The sequence below is a fragment of the Aulostomus chinensis genome, chromosome 16, assembly GCF_037954235.1.
Source record: "Aulostomus chinensis isolate RoL2024-O1b breed Wild chromosome 16, RoL_Achi_v1.0, whole genome shotgun sequence".
In the NCBI taxonomy this organism is placed as follows: Eukaryota; Metazoa; Chordata; class Actinopteri; order Syngnathiformes; family Aulostomidae; genus Aulostomus; species Aulostomus chinensis.
In genome coordinates, this window is record NC_141335.1 from 12,219,139 (window position 1) to 12,240,823 (window position 21,685).

At 40.4% G+C, this 21,685-nt stretch overlaps 1 protein-coding gene across 5 annotated transcripts; it reads right to left on the bottom strand.

Annotated features, from left to right (window-relative positions):
* Positions 1 to 2,904: 2,904 nt before the first annotated feature.
* zfand4 (zinc finger, AN1-type domain 4) lies at positions 2,905 to 21,324 on the bottom strand. Of its 5 annotated transcripts, none has more exons than XM_086180499.1 (11): positions 21,282 to 21,324; positions 21,085 to 21,211; positions 19,547 to 19,859; positions 16,920 to 16,995; positions 15,256 to 15,323; positions 14,980 to 15,166; positions 14,461 to 14,608; positions 12,109 to 13,344; positions 11,639 to 11,693; positions 6,735 to 6,852; positions 2,905 to 3,794 (listed from the first exon to the last, which is right to left on the bottom strand). In XM_086180499.1, exons 3-11 carry the CDS (start codon positions 19,728 to 19,730, stop codon positions 3,659 to 3,661), a joined length of 2,208 nt encoding a protein of 735 aa, XP_086036625.1. In that variant the 5' UTR covers positions 19,731 to 19,859; positions 21,085 to 21,211; positions 21,282 to 21,324; the 3' UTR covers positions 2,905 to 3,658. The 5 variants fall into 5 exon arrangements, with proteins under 5 accessions (XP_086036625.1, XP_086036628.1, XP_086036626.1 ...); XM_086180502.1 differs by lacking the exons at positions 21,085 to 21,211; positions 21,282 to 21,324 and adding exons at positions 17,511 to 17,593; positions 19,389 to 19,449 and having other exon boundaries at positions 19,547 to 19,691; XM_086180500.1 differs by having other exon boundaries at positions 12,109 to 13,341; positions 21,085 to 21,318.
* Positions 21,325 to 21,685: the final 361 nt, after the last annotated feature.

Here is a 21,685-nt window from a genome sequence, read left to right on the forward strand (position 1 = left end):
GTAATCATGTAGGTCGAAATAATGCCTTCAGATGTCTATATTTATAAAAAAAAATTAAGCAAAGACCTAAGGCGGGAAAAGTAACTGCTGATAATATGTGTGAAAGAGGACAAATTTGCTGTTAAGGTGTGAAGAGTGAATATTGTGGCTGATACGATGAGCAGGTTAACACCTTCTCCCACTCGGTGTGTGATGCCTCCCACTGTCGGCTCTCAATTTTCCATTCAGCAACAGGCAAACTCACAATGTTAATGAATGTTTAAAAAATTTAAAAAAGTCACTGATTCAACTCGGGATTCAACCAAAATTTTCATTCATTCTTTCTTGACCCCATGTTACGTTTGGCAAAAATTGGTGCAAGGAGCCATGGTTCCCTTGGGTGTCAACTTCGCCATATGTCCATGGGTTTCTGATCAGGGTGTTGTTGGATGTTCTGATGTTCCCAGTGGAGCTTCCGTGTCTGCTCTGCCACTTGACCCACGCAAGCGTAGCAAAGCGCCCCTCCAGTTATCATCAATCAATGGTGATTGTCTTTCGTCAATTAAATATCAAAATGTACACCAGTGAGTTCAATCTACACACACATACACACATATTCCGACTTCTTTTTATTTCGCTTTTCAGGGTATCGGCCAAAACTGATTGGTCAGCTGATCAGGTGATGTGAAAGTTTCGGTGTCCAGGTCAGGGAAGTTCCTCTTCTTGGCTAAATTATACTTCTCTATGCTGTAGCAAAACCAGGAAATATCAAGAATGACATTTGAATTACAATTGTTTTCAGCTGCTGCACATATCAACAGCAGGTCATTCATACACTGTGATCAGCAAGTTACGACCGGTTTAACAAATCCCGTGTGGGTCCGGTAGTAAAATGACTCCCACGCTAAGATGTGTTCAAGTTTACGACATTGGATCTGAAAACTGCTTAATCTTGTCAAAACTTCAAACAGAGCTAATATTAAGCGGATGAAATAAGTCAAATTAGAATAATGAGTCATTTTCTTACAGACGTCTGTAAAATTGGACCTCTCGTGTCGCTCCTTGCAGGCCATCTGAAACAATTAAGGTTTGTCTTATCTCTTAGAAGAAGACTCCGTTCGCATCTTCTACACAGTCCGTGTTTTGAAACAAAACTCTGTCTCTGTTACTTGTCTGCTAAGAGATAAGCAGTGTTTCACAAGTATGTCTACTAGAAAGCCCAATTATCTCAGATGAAAGCCTGAAAACAGTGAGATATGACTCAGGTCACGTTCTATCTGAGGTGGCTCACGTGTAAAGTAAATAAAGGAAATAAGATGCTGCACTCCCTACTTAGTTCAACTTCTTTAGTTAGAGACCAGCAAAGGAAAACACGTTTGTTTTTAATGGTACGAAATGTTCTTTTATCAACCCTAATCAGCACTCTCTGGGTTTCTACATACGTGATAAGAGCTTTTTGTCTTTTTATACGGAACCTTTATTGTTTATTTCTTTACAGAGTCCATTCATGGTTCATGCTTTTGTACTTCCAACATTTGCCAATTAGGAGCGTAAGATCAATTGGCAGCGGCGGACTTAACGCACATGTTGATATGGTGCTAAGGGAGCGGCATGGCTCAGAGGTAGAGTGGCTGTCTAGCAACCGAAGGGTCGCTGGTTCGATCCTCACTTCCCCTGGTGACCAAGTCAAAGCGTCCTTGAGGAGATACTAAACCCCTAATGGCTCCTGATGGCCCTGCGACGGACTGGCAACCAGTCGAGGGTGAACCCCGCCTCTCACCCAATGTCAGCTGGGACAGGTTCCAGCAATCCTTGACGGTTAAGTGGTAAAGAAAATGGATGGTACTAAGACAAAAAGCTGTTCTGTAAATGTCTTAGTGACAATATTTGTCTTTGACTTTTAAATTTAAACTCAATTTCAACACAAAAAAAAAAACCTCCGCTTGTTGCGAAGAAACTAGGGAAGAGTTTGAGTCACTGGCTACATTTCCATGAATAATCTAAGAATTGACCATATTCTATTTAAGACAATTTTTCGACATGAGTTTGGGGAAGAACATTCAAATTTGACTAATAACTGATGACATTCTAGGTCAGTCATCATCTGGAATTTAAGCTGAAACCCATTTCTAGTTTTCCATAAACATCGTTTATTTCCACACACATCAGATTCATTTGTTCGTTTGTTTAAAATCATATCAAATTGTTTGTGGATTATCGAGTACACGGCTGTGTAATGACAGGGATTTAATCGGACTAAGCGCTTGAGAGTTTATACGCCGCCATTTTTGGACATTTCTATCATTGTTAGTCCACATTAGCTTCAAGCTAAATATACGTGACTGGCTCTTTCAGCATTCTGGAGTCGTAAAATTAAAAATGATCTTTGTGAGCTAAACACAATTATTTGTGAGTATTTGAAAGGCAAAATACTTGTTTCGGGTGAAGTATCGCTTTAATTTAATTTTTGATGTTCAATAAACACAATGTTTAATCAAATGTTGCCTCGATCAGGTCAAAACTAGAATACTGCCGTCTATGCACACACAAAGAGAATGAGACCGTTGCTCATACTTGACAGATACGTGAGAACTAATAAGAGACGAGTTCAGTGAAAGTGCAAATAAAGAGGGAGAGCAAACAGAACAGAGCAAAGAATGAGAGGAAATAAGAAGGAGAACCTCTGACACGAACTTCAACCGGATCTGCTGACAGTAAAATAATCTAAACACACAAGTCACTGACATACTGTAAGTATGGAAAGAAACTTTATTAGATCAAACCCCTGTAGATACTATGACAGCATTTGAAGTTTTTGCAACAGCTGAGCAATAAAAAAGACTTACAAAAAAGATTTTGTATGGCAACCACCTTACTACACACACATCATAAATACCGACCCCCCCCCCCCCCACCCTCCCCGCCGTCCCGATACACTTGACTCAATAGGCATACAGATTACAACTGACATTCACACCTACACCAATTGCATACTTGCTATTCAAAACCAACCTTGAATTTAAATAAGCAGTATTTCATTAATAATAAATATGTAATCAATAAGTGGGTATACTGTTCTCTTTTAAGAAAGATTCATTAGTGATGTATGTGCCGATGAAAGACAGACTTGAGGTGCAGAATATAAAAATATTGACAACATGAACACTTCATAAGATAAAACACAGACATGTAAAGATTCCCACAATAAGGGAAGTTTGAAGTATAAATATGAGAGCTCTAAAGTGCATCTGTCAAAGACTTGTCAAAGTCATCAGCGGCCTTATTTTTTTTTCCTTAAAAAAAAAAAAAAAAGGCTGACAAAACTAAAAATGTCTGGACATGCAGCAGATATATTTTGCACAAAAAAAACCTACCTACTTACATGCACAGCTGATTTTTTTTTCTTGTTTTGTTATTTATGCGATGGAAAATATCAAATAAAAAGGATGACCAACTTCACATTGTCAAGAGGTGATAATTAGTTCAGCGCCATTTCAATCTACTTGTTTGTTCACACTTAGCTTTACAGAATATTTGAATTTGAGACAACCTTGGCTGATTTAAGGAAAGAAAAAAAGCACACAGTGGTGAATAATATCCTTCATTCTACAATAGATGACTCTTGTCTGTTTGGTCAGTTAAACGATCTTTAACTCGTCATGTCTGAGGGTTGCAGGGTCTAGATCTTAGGCAGCTTGGGAGCGCTAATAAGAGGGTTGGTCTCCTGCAGAAATCGTCTTCCGGCACTTTTGTAGTCGTACGTGCAGTCGTGAGTCTCTGCATAGCGGTGAGTGGCACAGAAGTTGTGACCACACCTGAAAGATTACAAAAAAACGACAACAACAAAAAAAAACAAGCTGATAATCTGGTCTACAGGCAGATAAAGAAAAAAACAGTGCTTTGGTTTATTGTTTATTCAGCTCACAAACATCAGTTCAGTGAGAGGAATAAAGCAGTTTTTAGTCGCTTCGCCTCTTCAAGTTGTTCTCTTTTAATCAGAGCATTCATAAAGAGAGCAATTCACTAGCATGTTTAATGTATGAGGACTGTGATATTGCTCTTAATCATTGACTAAACTGGTATCAGTAGGGAGCTTTACCCTTCCAGCAGATTACAGTTGCACACCATTACATCAGATGTACCCTCATGACTCGGCCTGTGAGAGGAAGTGATCCAGATTGATGTTGTGGGGGTAAACTTTGAACAAGCTCATAACTTGTTGCAGAATAAGTGGTGGACAGAGACGTGTTTCACAGGGGACATGGCTGGCCGAAGGGCCACGGGATGAATGGGCAGTTGCTTCAACTGTCAGGGGTGTCTGCCCAAAGCAGCAGGCTCATCCTTCGGCCATAATTCAACTGCTCCTCACCAGGGAAACAAATAGCTCAGAAACTCCATCAAGGCATGTTAAATTAAAGACTTTGGTAAGTCAATACTATAATACGGCTGTTACAGGAAGTTGGCCACCAAAAATGATACGGATGCAACTTAGACCATACTAACAAATGTCACATTTCATAGGTTTTGGTGTGGAGTCAAATTACAGGGGCAGAGACCTGGAACTAAAGTACTCACTTAGCCTAGAAAGTGTAACTTGCCTTTCAATGACTCACAGTTAGATGTCTTCAGCTCAAAGACATTTCCTCCCACACCCTGGTGACTCCAGAAGTCAGATAATGCCAGCCACATATATTTAATTTGAAGTTAACATTGGATGACTGCAAAATATCACATTTCAAAATCTTGAGTGTCTCATCAAGTATATTCCAAGTCCTCTTTATCCAGCTGTGTGCTCATTAATGTTGAAGTACTATGATTTAGTTAAGAACAAACTATTTCTGGAGCCTGTACTGTTATAAAGCAGGATTTGTTAAATTACTTCGGACTCAAGGCACGATTTTCTTTATCATAAACGTGGCTGACATTTCAGCAGAATAAATCACCAAGGTAACACATATGTTGGCTAGGTGCAAAACCTGTTAGCAGGACGTACGTAAATAGCCAGACAGAGCACAGCCTGACTGTCAGACTGTGCCTCCGCCTCCTTTTTTATAATTGGCACAGTTACGCATTAAGACTCAGCTGCAGCTGTAGGAATGACACTGATATTGATATTACTGATTAGGGCTGCAACGATTAGTCCACGTTGTCGACAAAAATCGATAATAGAAATAGTCGACAATGAATTCCATTCCATTGTCGACTGTCGTCGCCAGACGCGTTTTTCCAACAGAGTGAGGCATCACACTTGAATATAATCTCTGCAAAGAGTCGCGCATGCGCAATAGCGTCTCCGTCTCTGCGCGGGAACACACAGAAATGGCGGCGTCAACATCAGGTACGCAAACCAAAACTTCTAAAGTTTGGGAGCATTATAGCCCGGATACGGCGAATAAAAAGACTGCTTGCAAAGTTTGCAACGCAGACCTTGAGTTTCATGGCAGCACATCGGTGATGCACGAACATTTAAAGAGAAAGCACGTCGGGCAGTTGAACGAAACGGAGAGATTCAAGTAACATTCAAGCCAATACGGTTTTTATGACACACACTGTACATTTTATAAGCGTATTTTCGCTATAAAAGAGAGCTTGAGCGTTATGCCAGACTGTGCCTGACAAACGTATTTGAAATCAAATGCATGCAGTCCGAGCACTGTGCCTAATTGGTTTTAGACAGGACATTTTTATTGAATTTTAGTACGAATCCGCTGTATGTTCAATAAAAGATGTATTTTTCATTGTACCCAGCTTTCTTGTGTTTATTATCATTTGCCACATAATTAAATCTACTTAATGCTAAATTCAAGAAAAAATGAACAATAATCAGATTAGTCGACTAATTGTTTCAATAGTCGGTGACTAGTCGACTATTAAAATAGTCGTCAGTTGCAGCCGCATTACTGACATTATTTATCTACACCAGCCAATAATTTAATCTCAATCAAAAGCGATTACCATCAGATCTATTTAAGACAATGTCACAGTGAAATTTCAGTCCGTACACATGTATACATTCCAAGAGTTGGCATTTGTTGCCAGCTCTCCTTCCTGTTTTGACCGTTACATTTTGTAGGGTCTTTTTTTTTTTGTATTTGTCTAAATTGTAGTTTGGTCCTCTACAGTGAAATATGCAGCTATCCATCTGTCCATGTTGGTGATTTGTCAACATCGTGACAAATTGTAGCTCTGCCCTTCTCATGTGAACACGCAAACAAGCAAGGAAAAAACAAAACAAAACGCTGGCTTGATGCAGCAAGTTGATAGTCACGGTACCGCTTATTAGGGCCTGAGCCTGAAGTACCTTCAGACGAAGGCCCTATTATGTTTTTTCTGACTGAGGTTGTCTTGTAATATCCCGGATATGTGGATCCTGCTTCATGGTACAAGCTTGTGGTTGAGGCACGGAAGTGTTCTACTTTGGTTTGAATTAAAATCAAAGTGTTTGTAGAATCCTGAATTTATGGCTGGATAAAGAAGAGATGGATCATATTGGCTACTAAGAGGCCAATGTATTTTGAGAGTTTGTAAACTCACATTTTTTGGACAGTTTTGCTGTTTTAAATAGGCCATTTCAAATCGCCTCAAGCTAAAGAAGTCTTGCAGGGGAAAAACTTGAAGACCCCTGACAGTGAGTTACTGAAAAGCAAACTTTGGTGAATTATCGTTTGAAGGTGTGCAAGGAAAATGGTCAACAATTTAATGTGGAATAAGACAGCGAGTGCAAGTGTTTGGGCAACTGCTGAAGGCTCTTGTACCTGCACTCATAACTGGAGGCCAGGCCAGTCTTCTTGCCACACACGAAGCAGTGCTTGGAGCTCTTCTTCTTGCTGCCCGTGGGAGCTTTGACTGGAGGTAGGTGGCATGCTGGAGTTCCTGAGAGGAGAGTTTGGAGAGGTTTTTAATTCACTGTTGACGAGCCTGTGTGAAACATCTGATCATAGAGATGCAACAGTGTTTGGCTGAGTGTTTAGCTCAGCCCTCTTCTTCATATGATGCAAGTTGAGTATTCCTGGTGTTTATATGCAGCAGAACTGGAAATGTCACATAGATTTTACAAGCTTTTCCACTTTTTAGCAAAGGCTCATGATTTCATTTTTGCTTGTTAAAACATTTACCCAAGCTGCAGCCATAAAAGATTTGATTACCACAGGAGGGAAGAAGGCAACACTGTTCTCTGCTCATTACTGGAGGCATTTTATAGTTGTGATGTGGTTTTGGTAAGTAAGGCGACACACACCCAAAGTGACCTCAGGAAATATGCTTGACAGTTGCACAAGAACAAGCACACGGACGCAGATTTATAAATCCTGTCAGTCAGGCTACATTGTATTATTTTGTTTACATTTTTGTTCTCACAATAGGTATTTTCTTGTCATCATATCATGTTTTATGTCAATCACCCGATATCCGCAAGAACAAACTCTAAGGCGAAGAAACGGGTAACAAACCGTCTTTGTTTCTTCATATCAGGGTTTTCTTTGCTTGCGATGACAGTTCATTTCAAGCTCAGCTGGTAACATTCACGATTCAAATGACAGAAAACCCATCATGTTATATTAAATTACAATCTTCGCTGCGGTGGTGGTTGGATCCTATACTTTATAAGCAGCAGTACATTTGTGAAAAATGCAAATACATTTGTCTATGATCAATGTTGCCATTTGAGCAGGGGACTCAGGGAAGAGTTTTTGCCATAATTTTAGGACAAATGTCATAAAAAGACTGTTCCTTTCCCACGCCGGGGAGCAGCAGTGTATGTCAGCTTGTAGCCGTGATAATCGTGTGTGAGGAAGCGTGCAGAACGGCTCGCTCTCAGAGCTGTGAGGATAGAGGAAGAGATAAAACTGACAGCTCTGTGAGGAAGGTACCAGGAGCTGGCTGTCAAGCTGCTGGGCGTGGGATTGGATTTGTTTTTTTGGGGCACTTTGATCCACAACAAAACACACACACATACATACATGGGGTTCAAATGTATACAGACTCATGTGACCCACAAGTAATAACATCTCATTCAGAGCTTCCCCAGCTTAATACAGAGGATCTTATTGGGTACAGGATGACGGCAGCCCTGCGACAAGGGACGGAGGTACATTCTTTACTTTCTTTTGTGTTCTTTTCATTTGCAGTCAGCGTTGACATCTTCAATGACAGTTGTTTGAGTTGCTCAGGAGCGCTGCCACTGGTCACACAGGAGAGGGTTGCTGAGTTTTAATGGCGTACAATACGAGAGCTTTAAAAAAACATTGTTCTTTTAAATTACTGTTATTATTATTATTATAGTCACGAGTGTTCCTAAACGTGTCCAATTGTAAAGTGGGAAAAAAGGTTTTCCCTCAAAACAGCTTCATTATTGTGGCAGTAATAATCTAATAACTGTTGGATTATTATATAATGCGCTTTCTCATAGGATCGTATTGACACAATAGCATTGATATTTTATCATATATTGATTATTAATATATCTCTGCACAGGGGTGGCATGGCTTGGAGGTGTAGCGTGGCCGTCTAACATCAGAAGGGTTGCTGGTTCGATCCTTACTTGGTGACCATGTCGATGTATCCTTGAGCAAGATATGATGATGATGAAAATGTGATTGCAATTGCATCTATTATCCTTTGTAAGTGAGCCATTGTATGTCTGTATTGTCTTGTGTTGTATGAATGATGTACTGTGTTTTGTGTCCTGGACCCCAGGAAGAATAGCCACGCTTCCAGGCAAGTGCTAATGGGGATCCATGATAAAGTAAAGTAAAGTATACCGAGCCCGTAATTGCTCCAGATGGTCCTGCAACAGACTGGCGACCCATCCAGGGTTAACCCCACCTCTCGCCCAATGTCAGCTGGGATAGGCTCCAGCCCCCCTTGCGACCCCTGACGGATAAGCAGTATAGAAAATGGATGGACAACTCTAGACACGCCAATCAAGGCTGCATACAAGGACTACTATCATGTCATTATCCAGCCATCCATTTTCTTCCGCTTATCCTGTTAAGGGTCGGGGGGGGCTGGAGCCTATTCCAGCAGCTTTTGAGCGAGAGGTGGGATTCACCCTGGACAGGTCGCCGGTCCATCACAGCACAAACACACACAGACAGACAACCATTCACACTCACAGTCACACCTACAGTCAATTTAGAGTATCAATCAGCCTCGTCCCCTCTTGATGTCTTTGGACTGTGGGAGGAAGCTGGAGTACCAGAGAGAACCCACACAGGAACAGGGAGAACATGGAGACTCCACTCTGGAACCTTCTTGCTGTGAGGCCACAGTGCTAACCTCTGCACCACCGTGCCGCCCTCATGTCATTATATCAAACACAACTCTATTTACATGTCCTTGTCCTTTTATTGTTTTTTTTTTTCTAGATTACAGTTTATTTTGTCATGTTTTCTTCTGTCATGCTACTTCATAATACAATTCAAATAAAAAAGCTCCATTTAAATCCGATAAAATGTACCCTTTCTCTTTCATTTATAATGAAACATTATCTGACTGAACAATGTCCCGGTAATTATGCACTAAATTGCATAGTTCTTCTAGAGGGAAACTTGAAGGAAATAATAGTGTGGCACATCCTCGCTCATTATTCTACCACCCCTCCCCCTCACCAGTGAAACAACATACCATGTTGAGGCACACAAAATCAATGTGGAAATGCAGGAGATATTAAAGACTTTGTAAAAACAATAATCCAAACACAAGATGTCAAAATTCTAGATCCTACATTTTTCAAATTGAGCGCTCTACCTTGTTGGGTGCCAAGATATGTGGAACAATTCAGGACTCGCACACATTTTTACCTCAACTTGAGTATGCTATTAGGGTCATTTTCATTACCACACATTCTCTGAAATGTCAGTTTATATTTGAAATAAAATAAACTGAAAAATCCATGTCAAAATTGACCAGCATCTATTACATTGAAAAAAATGAAAGGAAGTGGTTTTCATCCAACATTAACATATATTGAATATGAAACAAAAGACATTTTATTTCTGTCTGTCTGAACTACATCGCAAACACTGAAGATAATCAAGAGGCAAATTTCAACGACTTTCCAAAAATTTTCTGGATTGGTTTACATTTTTAAAAACATTTCTAGGCTTCGATATTGGTATTTTTCTAAATCTATTGTTTTTAACAGACTTTTCAATAAAAGATTATTCAAATACACAAATATAGTTTGATTGTGCCAGTCCAAATTTGTTGATGAGTTTGGAACATTCTCCAGTCGGTTGCACAACCAGAGTCACTACATGTTGGAACGTTGTAGGGGACTTTGAATATACACATTTACCCAGTAGATCCACATTGGCTGGCAGGGCTCCTGGGCACAAAAACAAAATCCAGAGCAAGCACAACACTCCAACAGAATATTTCTCAACTCCGGTTCTTGAGACATGCTATCCTGCATGTTTAAGATCTTTTCCTTCTCTTTAACACCTGATTCAGATAAATGACTGTAATCAGCTGCTGCAGAGCTTGATAACAACACCTGCTAAAGTCGATAGCAAATACCGCACAACGTAGTACAGCCTGATACTTTTTCGGTTCAATTAAACATCTGTGAAATCAATCAAATTGTTGATGTTAATGGATCAAATCGGACATTTGCCTTTCACTTTTCAATGACGTCAATGGGAGCACATTCAGATCAACTAGAAACACTAACAGCCAGTCAAATCCATCCAAATGTGGAGGGCGTTTGTTGGGTTAAACCTAGCAGATAACATCACTGTTTAATCAAACAGAATATATGCAGTTTAAAGAGGGGTAGAGCCTTTTGTTGAAGGTCAGTGCGTCTACAATTAAATATTCTTTTGTGTCGATTCCTCTGATTTGACATTACCTTCAGTTGTTGAAGTTACAGATTATGAGTTTCTTTTTCAAAAACCAAGAACATGGAATTTAACTCAGTATTTTATCTTCCTAGAGAGGCATGTAATCAATATTGGCTGGTGAAAGAGAAAAATCTATACAGCACTTCCCACGTCTCCAGTAAGGCTTGTCTTTACTGCTTACCCATTTTTGCTTCCCATTTTTGCTTCAGTCAAAAATGTTCTAACTTTAGAAGAAATTTGGTCTTAATTAGTTGTCTCCTACTTTAACTCCACTAACCTCATTTTTTTGGGTTGTCTTATAATCTTCAAACAACAATGTACTAATTGTAATGTCATTCATCACTTGTCCTTTACTGCAGTTTGCTGCCAGCTTTGGACCGCCATCAGTACATTCTCAGAGAATGGGAAACTGTCCACTGATACAGAGAAATTGAATACTTTGACTCACTTATTGGTCAACAGATCCATGTGTATTCATCCATGTATTCTCTGGGAGAGATTAAAGCAGATCAGTGGCTAAATAAATAAGCAAGTGCGAAACAGTGTGAGCTCGTGCCTTCTGTTGCATGTGCTGCCTCTGAACTAGTCGCAGTAATGAATATTTAAAAGCCTTCCAGAGAAGCTTACACATACCAACATCCTTCCTGCATGTGACTGCACCTTACAAGAACTGCTTGGCTATCATGTCTGTAATCTAATTTGGCTGCTCACACTTTGAAGATGGAACTGGCAGCTGTGTGTTAACACCACCTCAATGCAACAATTCATTTATTCACTAGCGCTATATGAATATATAAAGATGTTTGTGTACATCTTACCTATTCTCCCGAATGAAGCCATGACTCCCCCAGCTGATGCAAGACTGTTGGTAGCCTGAAAACAACAACATGGAATTCAATACTGCAGTCATTAGGAACACCCGATTTCAATAGTGTAGTACAAATTATGTAAAGGTAGTAACTAACACGGGTAAAGTAAGAAAAATGTGCAAAGTATCTAAAATCAAACAAGATGAATCAGTTCTGCTTCTCTTGTTCACATTGCAATTCATTCTGTTCTGCATGAGAATGTACGTTAAAAATGACATTTTCACAATTACCTTCACTCAAAAGCCATGATTTTGATTATGAGATATTACTTATTCCACCAGTCAAATTTAAATGGAGGGCAGCACAGAGAATATACTGCTGTGTGTAAAGAGATACATATATCACGTTCTTTGACAATGTAAACACACATTTTACACACACCAGCTCTTAAGCTCAAACATGGATTCATCTGTGCTCACCATATATGAGGCTGCTGCTCGGTGCAATGGTGACATTTGTCTTATGCCGTCCTCCTGAAGGAGTCTGTTACTGGAGATAGAAGGTAGCCTGGAGCCAAGAATGGCCTGTCCTGAGGCAGTAGCAGGAGGCAAAGCCAGAGCCAGTCCCAAGCTCTCTCCAAGGCCATCCCTGCTGCTTCTGCTTCTGCTGCTGCTGTCCAAAGCCCTCGTGGACAGAGAGGCCAAGAGCTTAGAGTTGTTCAGGGACCCCAGCGGCTCCTTACAGGCCTGGTTGGCCATCTTTGTGATACCTCTTGCTTCTCTTTTAGAAATGAGTTCTGGTCTCTTGCCAGGCGATTCCACTTTAACTCCTCGAAGGCGTGGCACGTGAGTTGCCGACATGGTGGAGGGGTGAGGCGATGTGCTGCCTGGCTGCACTTGTGCTTGCAAGTTGGGCTGTAAACAGGAGACAGTGGAGTCAAAAGGCTGAGGCAACGGCCGGGTAGATGTGGATGGGGAACTGGAGGCAACTGATGGAGGAGGGGGGCTGATATGAAATGATGTGCCAAGCTGTGTTCTATCAGCTCTGCTGGTGATGGCATCACTTGTCCCAAGTGTCCAGGTACTGAGTGGAGAGGGGGAGAGTGGCAGCTGGTGCTGAGCCCCGACGTCTAAGGATCGACAACCTCCCTCAGGCTGATTGGACAGATCCAGACTCAGAGGGTCTGGCAGTTCCCCATATGAGGCTGCTGCTTGTGTTGGTGCCACCAGTCCAGCAGCTTCTTCTAACAAAGTCAGTCCAACTGCCTCCCCTATGGGCTGGCTGGGGTCAAACGGGGCTTCGGGTTGCCTTCTGGTGCACAGTGGGGGTAGCTGAGGGTACACACAATCCCTCATAACCCTTGTGCTGCCAATGTCCAAACGAGATACTTTGGGAGGAGGACGAATCTTTGCAAATAGTGGGCATGTCTCCCATGTTTCCTCCTCCTGAAGCATATAACAAGAGGGAGAGGAGAAAGAGGGAGGGGGCCTTCTAGGGAAGGACAAGTGGGCAGAAGTTGCAGCATCAGAGGGCAGGGAAGAGTCTGCTGGTTCTTGGTCAGCAATTGGAGGTAGTTGAGCATTTGCCTGCCGAGGCTGATTGATCTGGGGGAATGAACGAAAGAGGCGATGATGGTGTCGAGTGCTTGAAGGACCAAGGGAGCCACCGCAGGGATGGAGGCTGACAGGGGGCCGGGGCTTTACCTTACTTGACTTCTTTGATGATAAACAGAAACAAAGACAGTTCAATTATATAGCAGATCCTCTTTATTATACTGTGCATTTCAAAAATGTTCCCATCCAATAAAATGACTGGATAATAGTGGTTATCACAGCACTTGATTTAAACTGCTTATATTAATCCGTTATGAATGTTTATTAAATCCTCTTAAAAACACAAGCAAATTAGCGTTCAGGCAATATAATTGCAAACTACCATTTTTAGCCACTGATAGTCAGAAGTGAATTAGACATAATTTGTTTTTATCGCTTATTGGCTATGAAACTCTATCCACGATAAGGTCCTAAGGAGGAGGGAGTCAAAAGATCCAATTTTGGGAGATGTTAAAACAAGAGTCCAATACAGGTATCAGTAAATTAAAAGACCAAAAGTCTTTCTGCTTAAGGACCTCCTTTCTGTCTGAGTACTTTAATTCTCTCCAAATGACTGCTCTGGAGAACGTCTTCACCTCAGAGAAATTTTCATTAAGCAACTATACAGTTTTTAAACATGGGTCAAAATAAATTACGCCGACTGTATATGTGCAATCTAACTTTCAATACAATTTTAATAAGTTTATGTGATCTCCCTGGCTTTCTATTAGGAGTGTTACATACACATCTCATATAGATGCACAACAATATTGGTAAGTCATCAGTATAGGAAGACGGGTCTTATTGAAATACATCGCATCCATCTGATGGACATAATTTTAATGTATCAGCCAAGTTTTGCTGAACTCTCAGTGTTTTTTTTTTTTTCTTTAAAGACAAGGCAAAGCATACGATTTATAGGCTTTCACAAACGTTTTGAAAATAAAGAAAAAAACAAACTTTTTAAATTCAAAATGTTATCTGTTTGTTAGTTTGTCAAATGTGCATCCTTATCATCTAAGTACTGTATATGGTCAATGATATGATCCATCTAAATATGTTTTAGATAGCTTGGCGGAGAGTTTTGTACTGGAAGGGAGAGGGTGTTGTCTCCCACTCAAAGAGACATTGATGGATAGAGAGCAAGGATTGAACAAATTTGACAACAAGTGAAGTAAGTGCTACATCGAGGTGGTGCATTTCGATGCATATGTGAATCTTTGTGCCTGCTCTTCCTACCTTCTTGTTGAGGTTCATGTCCTCCATCTTGGCTTTGAGTAGCTTCATTTTGTTCATAGTGATGGAGTTTTCAAGGCTCTGCTGAGCAGCTGCAGAACTCTCTCCATCCTCCTCTGCCTCTGTGTACAGGTTGTACACTGATCCACCGCTGGAACATATGAGAGGCAAGAACACTTCCTATTGGTGCACTGCTTACTGCGACCTCCGTGGACATGCACTCAACTGCACTAAAACAGAATACTCAAAGTAGAGTACTTTATTGACTTATTATGATTAGCTTTTCTCTGATCCTCATCCAAGTCTTTTTACCCCACTTGTTCTGTTCTTCATGACACCCATGCAACAGGCTTCACATTAGTCCCATCAGATAACACTTAAATCAAAGATTATTTATCAAGACTTAAAATCATGATTAAACCCCTTCACCCACTCCTTTTATCAGCACTCATAGTTTTAGATCTAATATGACGATGCAACTATTATACTAGAACAAAGTAGACACTGTGGTGTTACACAGACCTCAGGGATTCCGACAGAGGAGTCAGGGTGCCGTCTCCTCTGTCAACCACACGGAAAAAGTTAAACTGGTCACCCTCACGATAGACCACGAACGTGACCTGCTTGTTGGTCAGGCTCTTCTCCCAACTCTCATCCTTTGTTCCTTCCATCAGGTCAGCCACCTCTTTGACAGGATCCTCCATGGTTACTGATATGGGAGAGGGGGGTTTGGCTTGAACATTTCTTGATTTGATGACACTTTCCTGCAAATATGGCATTTCCTTGTCTTTTTCTTACCTCTGCGGGTGTTGATTGGACCTCCCCTCATAGCTAAGACTAGTTTCAAAGTGCAGCCCTCTGCAATGCTGCGGACACAAATATATCAACAATCAATACAGAAGCATGAGTAGAATCCTCATCAATATTTTCTCTAGAGAGGAGATATTTTAAAATCTTGTTAATCAGTGTGCCATGTCAACATCAAGGTTAATAATGAAATCAAATCGCATATTTAATCAATGGATCTGTAATTATATTCCATCTTAAAAAGCAATGTTACCAGATGACTGTATATGAGGGCACTATGCATTAGGGGTACCATCCTTGAGTTAAAATCATGAACCCACCAACCATCCACCATTTCTGGTTCATCAGCAATAAACTTAAAGAGTTGTATTCTAACCCTCTGAAGCTATAAATATGGATTTTGCATTTTAGCTAAGTGCTTTCCATGACATTCCCTCATTTAAAAGTGTGGCGATGGCTGCAAAGGTCAAAGGGAACTAGGAGAAGAAGAAAAAAGACTATTATCTGAGAATATTTTTGAAAACATCCATTTCTATGATTGAAAAACTGGACAACACACATTGCGACCAGGATATTAAGCTCTATAACACTAATTCCTGTGTGCTACAATTACACACACGGCTAACAGTTTATGTCATCCCTGGCCCTGGTTTTGTTGCCAGGCTCCGTTATCTTCGGATCATGCTTAGTCACTTCAAGTTGCACCCAAGCATCAGAGTGATCTTCAATAGTCAAATGATTGTAGGATGAGCTTAGAACGCTCTTAATGAGTACGAATATTCGGCTCATAGAGTATTTGTTGATCCACTGTCAGCAAAGCTGATAAAATGTCCCTCAGACAGCTAAAATTCTCCAAGAGCTATTTCCAGTGGATGTGTAGCAAGATGGCCAATAGCTCTGAAAAATTACTTGGTTCAGATGTACTTACACGTTTTAAAAAAAACCTGACTTCCTGCATGTGTGAAAACAGTATGCTTGCATGTGTGCCTGAGGGTGCAGATACCCTGATATAACTCTTCCCTTTGTGTGGCAGATTCTAATGGGAGGAACACAAATGACAGCAGATTGAAGGTTAAATGCTTTACTTCTGATGCTGAGGGTTGAGATTCAAATGCAAACAGCCCTCTGAGGGTCAGGATGGTTTCCAGATGACCTCAAGTTTGACTGGGAATTCAACTGGAACATTTGTGAGCAGATGTTTCGACGTGTACTCAAACCCTCTTGCTTCTAAAGCTTCAAAAGCCTGCTGTAGTGTGATAGGTGGGCCAAGGAGGTTCTAACCAGAGGCTGTTCATGTGGAAAATGAAGTGACAAGCTTTCACAACAATGCCACCATCTGCAGGCAGCAGAGCAGTGGAGGGTGAGGTCTGCATCTCATAAGCTGACAGCAGTGGAAGAGCCAGCTCTCTAAATATGGCCGGTATGTCCCTCGCCTCATCCACTCTTCATATCTGGCTCATTTACTACATATTGAATTAAACTAGGACTGAGTCACCCAAATCACTGCCGGAACATTTTAAATTGCTTATGCAAACAATTCTAAATTAAAGACTTTTCAACCATTTTTGGTTGTCAACATTCTTAACAAGACTGCGTGATTTTACTTGATTTTCAAAGCTCTGAAGTGGAACAAGGGTCAGGAGGAATAGATTTACCCATAGTCATGAAGACAATGTTCATCATCCAGCTCCAGATTGTTCCAGATGAGGTGTTGCTGAGCAACAGGGATACCTTTACAGACAGTTAGAGAAAGAGGTAGGAGAGAAATAAAACCCAAGTTGAGAAGGACTTGCTCATATTTCATTGACTAGGTTTTCTAATCTGTCAACAGGTATATGTGGATGCTGCCAGCAGACTGAAGATGGTTCATGTCTGCCCTCTAATGACAGAACTGTGACACTGCAGGTGGGGGTGGGGGCTGGGGCAACAGATTTATTCTTAGGTAAAATAGAACCTCTTTGAGACAAAAAAAATTAAATTAAAAATGCCTGATAACCTGCCTTGGTGATATAAAATCTTTCGGTCAGCTTACTTTAAAGACAAAACCATGACATGCATGAGGTAGTTTGGGCTATTAACTAATATCAACATTATTAACCATGTTAATATTGTGTCAATATTACAGCATATAAGAGAAATACACTAGAGGTGGTGAAAAAGATAGTGGGCCCATCAAACACCAAGAGGATCTCCTTAAAAGATGGGAGTGTGTGTTGCCTGTGCTGTTGATGAGTGAACTGGCTGACCTGGTGCTGGAGGTGAACCAGGGGTTGTGACGGAGCAGTGGTGTGTTCCATCACAAACACACAAGCTCAGCTAAACCCCACAACTACCACAGACACACACGAGACAAGGAGAGGTGTATCTGACCATTAACAGTGAAGAATGGAACCACAGAAGGTCCTTTTAGTCTGCAACAAAGCAACCTTCGAGCAAATCCAATGTCAAAAATATTCAAACAAACAATTTAGTAATTACACATTGAAACACTGACTACTACCTCTACATAAATGATTTAAGCTGATCCCTACACATTGTATATCCTGGCTCCTCAATTATGGCAAAAATTCAAATCACAATTACAATATTTTGTTCAATACTGATTGCGATCACTCCTAATCTTAGAAACTGGAAACATTCTGTATTTATTGAGCTTTAAACTTGGATTTCCTTGAATTTCAAAATTACTTCAACTGAAAAACAAATTCTAGAAATGTTTTAAAAAGGGGGGATAGCCAAAATAAATAATACATGCAAAAGTTTTGTTTATCTTGTGGATTTTGAAGGAGAAAAGACAAAGGGAACTAGACAAATGAGAACATTGTTATGAAATACACGGTGCAATGTTTTTCTTGTTTTCATAATTGTTCTAATTTGGTTCATTGCTTGTCCCGAACATGTGTGTGTGTAACCTTAACCAAGCAGAACTGATGGACTGAGGTTAGTTGTATTTGCAGTTCCTCCGCTGCTTAACAGGGGTGACAATCTGAAAGGTCACCCCAAATAAATTAGTTTGGGAATGAATTTAATTTTATATTTTGATGTGAGGACACTTTTTTAAGACACCGAAAAAAATTGTATGGCAGCTGGATTTTGCATCTCAGCCTGACATATAGAGGTGAATCCAAAGTAATTGTAAATACATACGCGAATGATTTTATGTTAAGATGATTCAGTCACCACACTTGCCTGGTTTCCTCCACATTGTGTGAAAGACAAAAACAACAGTCTAATTCACAAGAGCAGCATGCACTATTTCAGAGTGACATCATCCACTAGAGGAGCACAAGGCTTGGCCAGCAGGGTTCCCACGCAGAATTTGAACAGAAGGAAGATAATGATCACGGACATCACATATTATAAAATATACATTTTATTATCGAAGAACAAGAGTTGATATGAATACGAAAAAAAGACAGGCCAACTAAACACTGATGAATTTGTAATGAGAGAACAAGTGTTCCTACCCAATTGCTGCAGGTTTTTGAACCTGTGCCATCCAAGATTTTCTTATCCTCCGTTTCATCTACAAAACTAGCCTCTGTTCACAACCATTTTGAGCTGAACGATTGCATCATTGACTGAGGGTATTGCACAATGCACAACAGGATTCAGACACCTATGCAGAGCCAACTCTGCACACACCTGTCAACCACATGGTCATAAAAAGGTGGGTAAATGTTCAAATTCAGTCCCCATATACAGACTAAATATATGAGACAGGGGCAATAAAACCCAATCAAGCTTCATTCATTTCATTGGCTCACATGGATGATACAACAGGACTGGGTGGAAATTGAATTGCACGTGTCACGTGTGGTCATGTGTTCATCAAATCTGTCACCATACTGTACGATGTGAGGAAGGCGAGGTGTTATCAGTGTTTGTGCTGCAAAACTGATATGGGGGCTCTGAACTAAAGAAATGTTGCTGAGAAGGCATTTAACAGTTCAAAATAAGTTTCACCAGAGGGTACCAATTCCATTCCATCTGAATTTGCCTCATTCAAAATAGAGTTGCACAACAGTGGAAATGTGTGTACATACAGTACCTTTTTCTTGTTTTTTCTCAATGATTCACTGTTATTATAAAACATATATGGGAGCCCCAAGAAATATGCTTACACTTCTAAATATGCAGTTCTTCACCGGAGGCAGTGAATCATGTAATCCTCATCCTCTCAGTCTAAAAAATAATTAATACAATTTACTCAAGTGCAATCATCTTGAGCTTGCTAACGTGCAGACTACCATGAGCAACTAAAAATGAGAGAACTTTTTACCTTCAAGCCTCTGGATCTTTGCCTTGACAGAGATGACTGCCTCAAAAGGCAACACGCGCAGCTCGAAACAGGTCCCTGTTAGGGTCTCTATGAAAAGCTCCATTGTGTCATAGAGAGGAAGTTTGTAGTGAAACGCTCCCACTCTGTCATCATTGAAGAAGGGTGGCTCTTTCCTGTCCGTCATCTTGCCGGTTGGGAGAGAGGGACTTCAGGAAAACAACCAAATTGTGGGTGTGGCCCAAGATGAGGGAGAGAGGGTCCGGTTCTGCTGGCTGGCCTCACAACCGTCACACATCATGCAGGATGACGACAACTGAGAATTAAAACAAACACCGTATCATCATAGAAAGATACTTGATTAGTTAAAGCACCCCTGACCCTTGCAGTGTAATTACTTCAATATATTCGATGCACTTTGGAAATGTGATACTTGAAATTTGAGTCTCATTTAAGATGCAAGCTGGTTTCTGTGACATTCATTTTAACCAGATTATGGATTCAACAATGTTTGTGGAGACAGTTGAAAAGAATATATAAAGATAAAGGTCTGTTTAGGTGGGCAAAAATCAGTGAGTATGGTTGACATAAATGCTTATGAAGGAAGTACTACATGACTCATGGGTATAATTACATAATGAATATTACACTAATTGGGTTATGTATCTAATGAGGTGTTATATAACAGACAAGGTTACACATGATAATGAATGTCATAAAAATAATTGTGGACTCATGGCAAAAAATGATGAAAAACTGGAAAAAGACATGCAACCTCCTCATAATGATATTAAGAATATTTATACAGCATGTTTCATACAAAGAATACAGCTTATATATATATATATATATATATATATATATATATATATATATATATATATATACACACACACACACACACACATACACACACGCCCTGTATAAACATGAAGACCCCGGGACACAGTGGTATACCGATGAGTTTTCCTCCTGGGACCATTCTGAATTGGGGCAGATGAGAACCGATTATTACATATGCGGTCTCCCTATCAAGCCATTGTCTGTGGCTCCAGAACAGCAGCAACCTCACGAGTTGAACAACGAAGTACACGACACCATTTATTGCTCTGTAATATTAATGTATATATTTGAGGCCTGATACTCAGTCTGAGGGGACGGAAAACAGGCCATTTTCTACCGACACCATTCGGTTTAACTTCAAAAGTGAAGCTCCGTTCAGACGATCAAAAATTCAGCTACATTAATCATGAAAGTGACACTAATGATAGATGAGGTAGCTGCCTAAAGACAACTATGATGAATGGAGTTGGCAGCCTTCTCAACACAATTCCAGCGCCTAGCCGATAAAGGTCAAACTAAATGTATAGCATTGCTTCCAGATGTAAAAGAAAAATACATTCAGAAGCTATATTCACGTATAGATAAACGTTCTTACCAATATTTCCTAAATAACACCGCGCTGGAGCGCGTCTAGCCGACCCTGCTAACATTAGCTATGGTTGCCATGTTAGCCAACAACTCAAACAATGAATGCCTACCTTTAACGCCAGTTAGCTAGCAGGATGCTAGGCTACATCCATGGGCTCCGCTGTTGTCCCGTCCGTGGTGCAGCTGTCGAAGGCGGCGGTTCGTCCAACACCAAACAGCATTTCATCACGTTAAACCCTACACACGATACAAGCTAACGTTATATACACCAAAGGTCGCCATGATCTACTTGGCGACGACATGATACCTGTCAACGACCGTTGAACAACACCACCTTTGTGACTTAATTTGATTGACAGGCAAAATAACCAATCGCGGATGGCGAGGCGGGACCGATAAGGCAGGCATATCGTCTGGAGACTGAACATCACAACACCTCACTCTCGGAAATTATTACTATTAAATTATAATTATACACTCTGGAGTTTATTTTAAAACTTTGAAAGCTAAAATAAAAGAAATGCATAAATTATAACAGCCGGCCAAAGCAAGAAGTCTATTCGACATTTTACAACGCCGATTGCAATAGAATAGAGCATCAAGACAAAGTAATTAAAGGCATATATCCTAAACAAAATTGAGTCGTTGTTAATTAAAAATCTACAACAGAAATAAAGGAATTGTTTTGAAACTGCAAGTCCATGACCAACT

Excerpts from the sequence above, each read along its gene's own strand:
- zfand4 (XM_086180499.1), bottom strand. The coding sequence starts at position 19,730 with ATGACGGACAGGAAAGAGCCACCCTTCTTCAATGATGACAGAGTGGGA. Across the intron at positions 16,996-19,546 it reads AAAGATCCAGAGGCTTGAAG|GTATCCCTGTTGCTCAGCAA; the intron begins GTAAAAAGTTCT and ends CTGTCTGTAAAG. Across the intron at positions 3,795-6,734 it reads GCCTCCAGTTATGAGTGCAG|GTGTGGTCACAACTTCTGTG; the intron begins GTACAAGAGCCT and ends GTAATCTTTCAG.